At 42.5% G+C, this 12,370-nt stretch overlaps 1 protein-coding gene across 1 annotated transcript in view; it reads left to right on the top strand.

Moving 5' to 3' along the window:
- PDPK1 (3-phosphoinositide dependent protein kinase 1) overlaps nt 1-12,370 on the top strand; it is a 75,854-nt gene that overhangs the window by 36,186 nt on the left and 27,298 nt on the right. The window contains exons 5-6 of the mRNA XM_053671558.1: nt 1,542-1,686; nt 2,469-2,566. Coding sequence (XP_053527533.1) covers nt 1,542-1,686; nt 2,469-2,566 — 243 coding nt within the window. The remainder of the gene's footprint in view (nt 1-1,541; nt 1,687-2,468; nt 2,567-12,370) is intronic.

Here is a 12,370-nt window from a genome sequence, read left to right as displayed (position 1 = left end):
ATTCAAAACCTGTTAATCACCCTAGCTTCATAGCTGAGGAGAGAACTAGAAGTGTCCCTCACATAGGAAAGGAACTCAGGGAATGGTCAGATAAGGGGCAGAACCTGTGAAGCAGGAAGAGGCACTGTGGCTGTGGCCTAGCCTCTGTGGGCTGCAGGCTCCTGGGAGACAGCATTCCTAACTGGTGAAGCTATTGGGCTAGTCCAGGTGGGGCCACCTGCCCAGGCAGCATTAAGCTCCCGTTTGGGGTCAGGTGGGCTAGAGTCTGTAGCCTTCCCTGTAGAGAGGACAGAGTAGGGCAAAGAGGGAAGGAGGCCTGGCTGAGACCCTTTGCATTCCTTAGAAGTAAGGTTTGTTTTTTACCTTACTTCAGGTCCTGTTAAACGTCCTAGTTGGAAGGGTTTGGGTGGCTGCATGTGGGACTGGATGCAGGGCAGGTTCGGGTAGCTTTGATGGCCAGTCTCTTCTTCCCAGGCTTGTCCTCACTGTACTACAGCTTCGGGTTCCTTCCTTGGTGTGGGATATGGTAGTGCCTTGGAAAATAGAAGCAAGATGAAACCCTCTGAGCACAAGCCAACCCCTTCCTGTCCTTGGTTGCCAGGGAGCGGCAAAGTACCTGTAGATTTCCATTAATGGGCTCAGATGTCTGTTTGGTGTTTCTAGAAGGAAAAAATTATGTGGGATCCATTTATTGTTGCAACTATTAGTCCTGTTTGGAAGAGAGTAGAAATAAAACATTACACTGTAACAGTGTCCAAATGAAAGATGGTTTTGTTCCTTGAGTCACTCTTCAGTGAATGCCCAATAAATAGATTGAATCAAGAAGTTAATAAAATGGCATTTCCCTTACAAAACTTGAAAAGAGCATTCACTTGAGAAGCCTTTACATGAATTGGCTCTTAGCACAGCATGTGGAAGGCTGCTGGTACTCAGTAAATGTGTACATGTTGTGCAGGTGTGGAGACTGGACTATGATGGAGAGCCTGCAAAGAGACGTTAGATTGCCATCTCGAGCAGCTTTCCTTCACTGGGGCCCCAGGTGCCTTCTGGGGCCTTTGGGGTCCAGAAGGGGCACGTGGGCTGAGAAACTTATGTCATTGTGTTTTTGGTGAGAGGGCCTCGCTGTGGAGCTGGCGTCTAGAATTCCCATTGGCCGTGCATCTGACCATGGCAGAGTCTGACTTGAAAAACGGCAGTAGTCTTGGCCCACAAGTACCTTAAATTTTTATTAATTTAAAAAAAAAATTCCTGCCCTGGCCAGCGTGACTTAGTTGGTTGAGCATTATACCACAAAGTGAAGGGTCGCTGTTTCAATTCCTGATTGGAGCTCGTGCGTGAGTTGTAGGCTGGTCCCTAGTTGGGGGCATATAAGAGGCAACCTATCAGTGTTTCTCTTGCACATTGATGTTTCTTTCCTCTTTCTCCCTCCCTCCCCCTCTCTAAAATTAAATGGATAAAGCAAAATATTTGTTAAAAATTCCTGTTGGGTTAAGTTTTTTAAAAATGACTTTTGCATTCTTCCTTAACTGTGCAATATTTAGATTTTGGCCTTAGTTATGCCAAAAATGGAGAGCTACTTAAATACATTCGCAAAATCGGTTCATTCGATGAGACGTGCACCCGATTTTACACAGCTGAGATGGTGTCTGCTCTAGAGTACTTGCACGGCAGGGGCATCATTCACAGGTACCAAGCTCAGGACTGGGACTCTGCTCACAAGGTTGTGGGCAGCTCTGGTTTTTTTAATGGAGGGTGGGATGCCTCATGTGAGAACTAAGAAGAGTTCACATCACCCTGAGATCGAGAGCCTCACAGACCTTCAACTCTCAGATGAAATTCCTCATATGGCTTTTATTAGGCTAACAGTTTTCTCATCCACCTTGACTGCCGCTTTTATTTTTGTCCCTTGTAGCTTTTGTATGTACTTGTTCTGGTCTCACTTTCCATGACTTTCTGATAGTCAAATTTAATGTATTCAAATAAGCTCCCCCCACTTTTTAGTGATTTTTTTAAATTGTGGTAGAAAACACATACTATAAAAGTTACCATTTTAATACTTTTTTCAGTTTTATTGAGAAATAATTGACATACATCAGTGTATAAATTTAAGTTGTACAGCATGATGGTTTGATTTACATATATCGTGAAATGATTACAATAATAGGTTTAAAAGCTCTAAATGGGTTAAAAATGATGGATTATACTTCAATAAAAAGTTTATTAAAAATAATAGATGCAATTATGAAGTAATGTAATTTGAATATCTTTATTGTATGCAGTTGATATTTGTTCAGTGTGAACTTTAGACTTATATTCTTTGTTGTTAGTCTGTAAAGATTATATGTATTAACCAGTTCACTTTTTCAGCTAAATTTATAGTAATAACTATAGATAGTAATAACATTAATGTAGTAGTAACATTACTATTGTGAATATTTTTCTCAAATGTAAAAAATCTGCTTTCACAGGGACCTGAAACCAGAAAACATTTTGTTAAATGAAGATATGCATATCCAGATCACAGATTTTGGAACAGCAAAAGTATTATCCCCAGAGAGTAAACAAGGTGTGTGAGTGCTTTATTTCCAGCAAATCTTTGTTTAGTGTTTAGATTGAAAACAACTGCTTAGCAGTACAGTGAATTGCATTGTGTCCATCGCAGCGACAGGTGTTTGTCACATCTTTGTTATTGTAAGATAGGTGCGTGAGCTTTCCCAGGGGAAGCTGTATTCCTGGTGTAGTGGTGGGAAGAGGGGCTTCCTAGGTCGCTGTGGTTGGTCTGCCTGGCCTTTAGTGGGGGTGCTGGGTCACCAGACCTTCTCTGCATGTTGTTATCACAGGTCCTTTTGAGTACCCTTGAGGGCTCTTTGGCTTACCCTCCTTAGTCTTAGAAGATGCTGTGGTGCCGTATTTGTCCCTGATCTCCCTTGCAAGGGCGTGGGGTCAACGTGATCAGCTCTCAGCATTTCTGGTTGGCACTGCAGCTTGTAACTGGGGAGGCAGGGGTGAACTGCCTCTGTATCCCTGTGCCTGCTGGCTTTGTCTTTCTCCCTGCCTCCTGTGTGCAGCTGCCAGTGGTGGCCCAGACACACCCATTGTAGTATAGGGTTTTACAGAATCACACAGCAGGGGCTGAGTTTTACTTGCTGGTCAAGTATGTTTCTGATTGTAAACTGTCCTAATTATTGTTCCCCTAGGGTGCTTCCTAGCATTGGATTACATAGTGTGACAGCTGTATCACCTTGAGAGGGGTTGCTAACTTGGGCCAGAAGAGCATCCTGGGTGTTGTTGCTATCCAGGGGGCATTTCAGCGGGGCTCCCTGCCCTTCAGGTGTTTTCTAGGTGGAAATCAAACTCTGAAAGTATAAAGAAGGCAATTTTACTTCTGAAAATTGTTGTCAAGTGTTGATGTAGAGAGCGGATAAAGAAAACTCTTTATGGTGAGGTTTGAGGGAAGCTGAGGGTCACTGTGCAAGTTAGTAAGTGACCTTGAGAATGAACTGGGGTCTTGGGACAGTTGTGACTGTCAGAGCCACCCTTACCCAAGAGGTTGTTGCAGGGACCTCCCTATATTGCATGTACCTCTCTGCCATGAGAGGAAGACCTTCGTGAGAAGTGTTTGTGCTAATGGATGTGCAGGGTGTGAGTACAGGGTTTGTTGGCAGAAGGGTCAGACTATGAGCATCAGATAGCAGTGGGGGAAGAGCTTGGTTTTTCAGATAGCCCTCTACCTCAGCTGGCCTGGCCTCCTCTGGCTTGAACTTGAATTGTGGCTGGATTAACAACCTGTTGGACAGCCACTGAGCTGACCCCTGGTGCCGCTCATCCCAGCCAAGTGTGAGCAGAGACACAAACTTGTGCAGCCGGGAGGCACCTGGTGAGCCTGGCTGGGTCTCCATGTGTTTCCTACTGCATGGTGCCTTGTCTTTCCTTTCTGTGTTTTTCCAGCCTCATGTTTTCAAACAGAGGATTCTTGTGAAAGTGTAGTTAAGATTCAGTTAGTTCACCCTGACTGGTGTGGCTCAACTGTTGGGGCATTATTCTGTAGAGTGAAAGGTCACCAGTTTGATTCCTGGTCAGGAAACATGTCTGAGTTGCAAGTTCAGTCCCCAGTTGGGCACATGGGAGAGGCAGCCTATCGATGTTTCTGTCCCTCTCTTTCTCCCTCCCTTCCCCTCACTCTAAAAATAAATGAATAAAATAAAATCTTTTTTTTAAAGCAAGGTTCAGAGGGGTGCAGGGCAGAGGGGGGATAAAGGGAGAAAAATTGGGAAAACTGTAATAGTATAAATAATAAAATATACTTTAAAAAGATTCAGTTAGTGCTTTAATCTCTGCACAGATACTGCATTACCAAGACAGCATCTTGGATTTGGGAACTTCCCTGAGAATCCAAAACCCCACCCTTTTGGGGCTGAAAGAAAACTTGCCATCATGGGACAAGTTCTTATTATTTTGTCTACAAGTCTTAATCCTGGCCTCACTTGCCTACCTTTTGTAGCTCCCTTCCCTCCTTCCCACATTGGGTATCAGAGGATGGGTGGCCTCCCACCTGGAGATGCCCCAAAACCTTGATCTATTCTACGCATGCCTATTATATAGCAACATCTTACTGACCAGTAACCATGTTTTTATGGATATGGTATAACCCATAAATGTATTATTGTACATGACAGATGCAAACCAAACAGAAATAGCTATGTCCCCAGAAGTTTTTGTTAGTCACACCTCATGTGTGACTTCTGCCATGGGTCCCCCAAGTAAGCCTTGGAAGACGCCCACTTCGAGGTCTACTCTGTCCTTTCTCCCTTCACATAGGTTTTCTTCCGAATCTGGTATTTGGCACAAGCAGTCCTGTTACCCTGTAGCCGTTGAAAAAAACGTAAAAATTTAAACGCATTGGTGAAATAATGAAATAAACTTGCTTTTCTTTTTTTCTGGAAGCAGGAGGCTAAAAGTCCTTATATTGTAAGCCAGGGAGAATTTCTTGAACATAGAGATGAGTTTATTTTTTTCCTTCCTAGAGGAAAAGGGGAAAAATATGTAATTTATGCAAATGATTCATTTTAGTGACTTAACTCTCATTTTCTGTTTGAAGTACTTAGGAATTTATTCCTGTTTTAGCTTTTTTAAAAAAAGTTTTTTTAAAAATATACTTTATTTATTATGCTATTACAGTTGTCCCATTTTTTTTCTGGCCTTTATTCCCCTCTTCCCTGCACCTCCCCTTCCACCAGCATTCCCCACGCCTTAGTTCATGTCCATGGGTTGTACATATAAATTCCCTAGGTTCTCCACTTTCTATACTATTCGTTACCTCCCCCTGTCTATTTCATACCTACTATTTATGCTTCTTATTCCCTGCACCTTTTCCCTCCTCTCCCTCTCAGCTGTTAACTCTCCATGTGATCTCCATTTCTGTGATTCTGTTCATGTTCTAATTGTTTGCTTAGTTTGTTTTTGTTTTTTTAGGTTTGGTTGTTGATAGTTGTGAATTTGTTGTCATTTTACTGTTCATATTTTTGATCTTCTTTTTCTTAGATAAGTCCCTTTAACATTTTATAGAATAAGGGCTTGGTGATGATGAACTCTTTTAACTTGACCTTATCTGGAAAGCACTTTATCTGCCCTTGCATTTTAAATGATAGCTTTGCTGGATAGAGCAATCTTGGATGTAGGTCCTTGCCTTTTATGACTTGGGATACTTCTCTCCAGCCCCTCCTTGCCTGCAAGGTCTCTTTTGAGAGATCAGCTGACAGTCTGATGGGAACTTCTTTGCAGGTAACTGTCTCCTTTTCTCTTGCTGCTTTTAAGATTCTCTCCTTATCTTTAATTTTAGGTAATGTAATGATGATGTGCCTTGGTCTGTGCTTCCTTGGGTCCAGCTTCTTTGGAACTCTCTGAGCTTCTTAGATTTCCTGGAAAGTCTGTTTTCTTTGCCAGATAGGGAAGTTCTCCTTTATTATTTTTTCAACTTCTTGCTCTTCCTCTTCTCCTTCTGGCACCTCTGTAATTCAGATGTTGGAACATTTAAAGTTGTTCTGGAGGTTCCTCAGTCTCTCCTCATTTTTTTTTTTAATTTTTTATTTATTTATCTTTAGAGGGGAAGGGAAGGAGAGAGGGAGAGAAACATCAATGTATGGTTGCCCTTTGTGCGTCCCCTGCTGGGAACTGGCCTGCAGGGAACCGGCCTGCAACCCCTGTCTGTGCCCTGACTGGGATTCGAACCGCGATTGTCTGGTTCGCAGGCCCGCGCTCAATCCACTGAGCTACACCAGCCAGGGCTCTCCTCATTTTTGTGAATTATTATTTCTTCCTTCTGTTCTGGGTTAATGTTTACTTCTTCCTTCTGCTCCAAATCATCGATTTAAGTCCCAGTTTCCTTGCCTTCATTCTTGGTTCCCTGTATATTTTTCTTTATTTTACTTTGCATACCCTTCACTTTTTCCTCTTGTTTTGTGACCATACTCAACTATTTCTGTGAGCATCCCAATTACCAGTGTTTTGAACTCTGCATCTGATAGGTTGGTTGGCTATCTCTTCATCTCTTAGTTCTTTTTTTGGAGCTTTGATCTATTCTTTCATTTGGGCCATATTTTTTTGTCCCAGCACACCTGTTATGTTGTAAGGGGCGGGGCCTTAGGTATTCACCAGGGTTGGGTAACCCATATCACTGGGTTGTGGTACTGTTTGTAGGGGCAGGGTCTGAGAAGAAACAACACTACTTGCTTGGCTCTTGGCAGGCTTTCAGTCACTTTCCCCACTACCCAAAATCAAACTGAGCCCTTCTGATGTTGATTCCTGGTTGGGTGGGTTTGTGTATGTTCTAGGGCCCAGTGGGTCTCTCCAACAAGCTCTCCTGTGAGGCTGGGAGTTTCTCCTGCCACCACAACACCCACAGATTTTTGCTGCTTGAGGTTTTGAGGCGCTTCATTTCTCCATGCTGGAACCCTGGGTTGCACATCTGTCTTGCTCTGCGGTTGTTCCTCCCTATTTATCCACATGCAAATGTGGGACCACAGATCTGCCAGCCACCACCTCACCTACTTGGTCCTCCAGCCACTGCCTTGCTACACGTCCTTTCTACCCCAGCTGCCCATCTCTGCCCCTCCTACCAGTCTGAATGGTTGTTTCTTCTTTGACTTCTTCGTTGTCAGACTTCCATATCGTTTAGTTTTCTGGCAGTTCTGGTTATTTTTTATTTTTAAATTTGTTGTTGTCCTTTTGGTTGTGCGAGGTGGCAAAGTGTGTTTACCTATGCCTCCATCTTGTCCTGAAGTCTTAGCTTTTTATAAAAACTTTTGTGCAGAGTTGGTTTCCCAAAAACATCTTAAAGCTTCCAAAAGGAAAGTGTTGGGAGCTCAGATTCTTTAGCTCTTTAGTAAGCATGTTTCACCTTCCTCCTTGTGAGAGGCAGGTTGTCCACCTTCAGACATCTGTCCCAGTGGGTTGCTCCTGTCAGGGGTGTGAGCCCTGCATTTCTCACTGCTGCCTGTTGGGTTGGAGTGGCCTCCATGCCTGTAATCGGCAAGGGTGGGAGATAGTAGGGACTGTTGAGGGCATATAGGGTTGATGAGCACTTTCTAGCACAGAGGGCTTGTGACTTCTGACCTTGCACAAGGACCTGACAGACATATTTTGGGTGTCAGCTTAATCACATGGAGAAGCCCCTCTTGTGTGGCTGTGTCCCTGGCCTTTACCCCCTTTACAAAAGGCTTAGGTTGCTTGGGGGCTCCAGAGGTTCGACTTGGGGTTTGTGCCTGGGGAACTGTCCTGCTCTGTGCAGGGTTTTCTGGTACACAGCCAGGTGTGGAGGCTCCACTCACCAAATAGAAGGGGTGGGTTGGCCAGTGTGGAGTGCAGGACAGCTGGACGGGGGACAGAGAGGGAAGACTTCAGAGCTGAGTCATTCTGTCATTCCAGCTGTACCTTTTCCATGCAACCCCTCTGTGGACAGCCATTGTCCAGACCCTCAGACCAGCACCAGTCCCCCTCTCGGTGTCCTGCAGACTCAAGACTCTCACAGTGCCTCTGCCTTGCCACTCTTCCAACACAGGCAGGGCCACCCCCTTCCTTCATGGAAGAGCTGCTTTGAAACAGATGTTCTTCCACCACAGAAGCAGAGTTCTCATGACAGAGTAAAAAGTCAAGTCTATACTTACACCACCAAAAAAATTTTTTAGCCATTAAGGAATGTTTACTCTGGTCTTTTCATATTTTTATGGATATAGTCATAGCTGTGACTCATGGAGTCTTCATTTTTAAACAGAGTACCTGCTTTAAAAAAATTTTTTTTTAATTTATTTACCTCTAGAGGGGAAGGGAAGGAGAGAGGGAGAGAAACATCAATGTGTGGTTGCCTTTCGTGCGTCCCCTGCCAGGAACTGGCCTGCAACCCAGGCATGTGCCCTGACTGGGAATCGAACCGCCATACTCTGGTTCACAGGCCCATGCTCAATCCACTGAGCTATACCAGCCAGGGCTAGAGTACCTGCTTTTGTATAAAAAATTTAAATTATACATCTGACCCAATTCCCATTATCATTGATTTGTTTTCCCTATAAATATTTTACTAGTTATCATTAAAATGTAAGTATCTTTTTTAAAAGCAACTATAATAGCATACTACTTTATAAATAAAAAATAACAGTAATTCCTTAATACTTCAAAACAGTGTTAAATTTCCAATTTTAATTTCATATCATAATTTTTTTGGTTGTGGCTTACTTGAATCAAGATTCAAATAAAGTTCCCACATTTGAGTTTAGCTAATTTGTCTCTTAAATTCCTTTTAATCTGTAGCTTCCCTTCCATCTTAATTTTTTTCCTTGTAGTCTGTTGAAGAAACCAGGTCATTTGTCTTACAGTGTTTACCGAAGTTTGCTGGCAGACTCTCTGTGGAGTCATGTGACATGTTCCTGTCCTCTCTGTATGGCTTGCACACTGGCAGTTGGAGCTGGCCACTCTGACCACACTCGAGTTCAATCCTTTCACACCAAAGTCTGGCATTGGTGCCTTCTTCATTGGGAAGCATTTGACATCCATTAACCTCTCCCTGTGTGATGTCAACAGCCCTTTAAAGCCATGGTAGCTTAGATCCATTAGGTCAGTAAAGAATACAGAATGATTATAATCTAATTCATTCATGAGACAGAATTCTTCCTTAAAGAGAAACTTCCCCATAGCATCTATTTGCTTAGCTAGTATTATTGATTATGCAGGCAAAACAGTATAAATGCTTGCTCCTTTCTCTTTATTTACCACTTTTGAATACCATGAATTGGATCACCATCATCCTCCAGTGATGACCAAATAAATCATCGAAAACATTCTTACCCCTGCCTCACAGTACACACAGAAGTTAACTCAGATGTTAACTTGGATAAATTGGAGGTCTGAATGTAGGATCTGCAACTATTAACACTCTTGGAAGAAAGCATAGCAGTAAATCTCCATGACTTTGGGTGAGGAAGTGGTTTTTTAGGTGTAATACCAAAAGCACAAGCAACAGAAGGAAAAAATATGTAAGTTAGACCACATCGAGTTGTAAAACTTTTGTGCCATGACACCATTAAGAGTGAAAAGAGCCCGACGGTGTGGCTCAGGTGTTGGGCGCTGTCCTGCAGAGTGGGAGTTCGCTGCCGGTCCAGTTCCTGGTCAGGGTTGTGGCTGGTCCCGGTTGGGACAGGTGCAAGGGGCAACCAATCCATGTTTCTTTCACATATCAATGTTTTCTCTCCCTTTCTTTCTCCTTCTCTTCCCCTCTTTCTAAAAATAAATGTTTTTATTTATTTTTAATAAAAATTTTTTAAGGAACAAGACAACCAACTGAATAGGAAATAAAATATTTTTGAATCATATGTTTGATAAAGGACTTGTAGAACTCATAATTGCAAACAAAAAAAAATTAAGAAAGTGACAACGAGTCTAAAAAGACATTTCTCCAAAGAAGATAAAGAAACGGACAATAAACACAGGAAAAGGTGCTCAGTGTCTTTAGGGAAATGCAAATCAAAACCACTATAAGTACCACTTCATACTCACAACAGCGGTTATGATCAAAAAGATAAGTATTAGCAAGGATGTGGAGAAATGGCAGGTAGGAGTATCAAATGGTGGAGTCAGCTTTGGAAAACGGTCTGGCGGGTCATCAAAAGTTAAACTTAGTTACCTTATAATTCAGCAGTTCTACTTCTAGGCATATGTCCAAGAGAATTCAGTGTATGTTCACATAAAAAGTTGTGTGGGCATGTTCATAGCAGCTTTATTCCTAATGGTCAAAAAGTGGAAACAACTCAAGTGTCCATCAACTAATGAATAGATAAAGTGTGGTCTATCCATACAACGGAATTTTATTCAGTTGTGAAAAGGACTGAGGTCCTGATACATGCTCCAGTCTGGATGAACCTTAAAAATACTGTGCTAGCTGGGATTTTGGTTGGAATTGTGTTGAATGTATAGACCAGTTTGGGGAGTGCAGACACCCCTTAACTTACGATGGGGTTATGTTGAGATAAACCCATCATAAGTTGAATATATTAGAAGTTGAAAATGCATTTAATACACCTAACCTACTGAACATCATAGTTTAGCCTAGCCTACCTTAAATGTGCTCAGAACACAATATCCAGACACTTTGGCAACGTGGGATACTGTGGAGTATTGGTTATTTACCTTTGTGGTTGCAGGCCTGACTGGGACCCGTGGCCCACTGCCCAGTGTCCCACATACTGCTTGTCTGGGAAAGGATCAAAATTCAAAGTACACAGTATTGTGCCATCATGAAGTTAAAATATCGTAAGTCAAACCATCTTAAGTCAGGTACTATCTGTCGTCATCTCAACAATATTGAGTCTCTGCCCTGGCTGGTGTTGTTCAGTGGGTTGAACACTGGTCTGTGAATCAAAGGGTCACTGGTTCGATTCCCAGTCTAGGGCGCATGCCTGGGTTGCAGGCCAGGTCCCCAGTGGGGAGTTTGCAAGAGGCAACCACACATTGATGTTTCTCTCCCTCTCTTTCTCCCTTTCCCTCCCTCAAAAAATAAAACACAATCTTTTTTAAAAATTTAAAAAAAAACAACAATATTGAGTCTCTGATCCTTCAGCATGGGATGTATTTCTGTTTATTTAGATCTTTTGTCATTTCTTTCAAAACTCTTTTTCTCAGAAATCTAGTTTTCAGTGTATAAGCTTTACGATTGTTAAATTTATTCCTAAATATTTTATTTTTTAGGCTCTTATAAATGGAAGTTTTTTTCATTTTCAGATGCTCACTGCAAGTGTTTAGACACACAGTGATGTTTGTATACAAGGTCATGTCTTCTGTGATTAGAGGTAGTTTACTTCTTCCTTTCTAATCTGCATTCCTTTTATTTCAATTTCTTGTCTAACTGTTAGAATCTCCACTACAACACTGAGTAGAAATGGCAAGAGTGGCATCCTTGTCTTGTTCCTCATCTTAGCGGGGAAGTTTTCCATCTTGCACTATTACAACGTTCATCTTGGCTTTCATAGATACATGCCTTTATCAGGTTGAGGTGGTTTTGTTCTGTTCTTATTTTATGTATAGGAAGATTCATATTATGTATCATGAAGAATGTTGAATTTTTGTTAGATGCTTTTTCTGCATTTCTTGAGGTGATCATGTGGTTTTGTCCTTTATTCTAATGATACAATATGTACTACTTTGGTTGATTTCTATATGTTGAATCAGCCTTGCATTCCTGGGATAAATCTCCCTTGCAGACTCCTTTTTATGTGTTGTGGTATTCCATTTTCTCATCTTCTGTCCAAAAGTTGATCACGTTTTGTAGATGTTTGCTGTCCTTCATGTGTGGGTTTATGGGTAAGACACTAGCAGTCTGCACTGTTGGCTTGAAAAGAGTGTGGGTATGTTCTGACCTCAGAGACACTTCTTCAGGTCCCTTCTTCCCCACTGGCTTCTCAGTCTGACTTACAGATCTCTGGTGGCCAGGGTAGTCCATGGCCCAGGATGCTGGTCACTTTCTCTGAACCACTTTGAGGGTGGTAACAACAACCCAGTCCAACATCCTCTCCTTTCCCCTGACTGTGTGGCCTGCAGGTGAGGGGCTCAGTGGCACAGAGGAGCCACATTGACCAGTGGTGGGTTCTGGGCCTGCTTTTTCAATAGCTGGAGAAGTTTGACCTTTGGCGTGTCCCTAAGCTTCCAGGGCAGGGTGACTAGATGACCTCTATGGTTTCCTAATGTTCTTTCTGGAGCTTTTACCCTGACGTCACAGAAGCCAGCCAGCCAGGAGGAAATTACTGGTTTTTATTAAACTTTCAGTGAAACTGAGCATTTCCTTCAGTCATGAAGGTAGGCAACAAATGTCTGTGCTGGTTACACAGTG

This window comes from Artibeus jamaicensis, unplaced genomic scaffold, assembly GCF_021234435.1.
Source record: "Artibeus jamaicensis isolate MK-2021 breed Jamaican fruit bat unplaced genomic scaffold, CSHL_Jam_final contig_700, whole genome shotgun sequence".
In the NCBI taxonomy this organism is placed as follows: Eukaryota; Metazoa; Chordata; class Mammalia; order Chiroptera; family Phyllostomidae; genus Artibeus; species Artibeus jamaicensis.
Note: the sequence above shows the minus strand (reverse complement) of the source record. Positions and strands in the feature narration are given on the sequence as shown.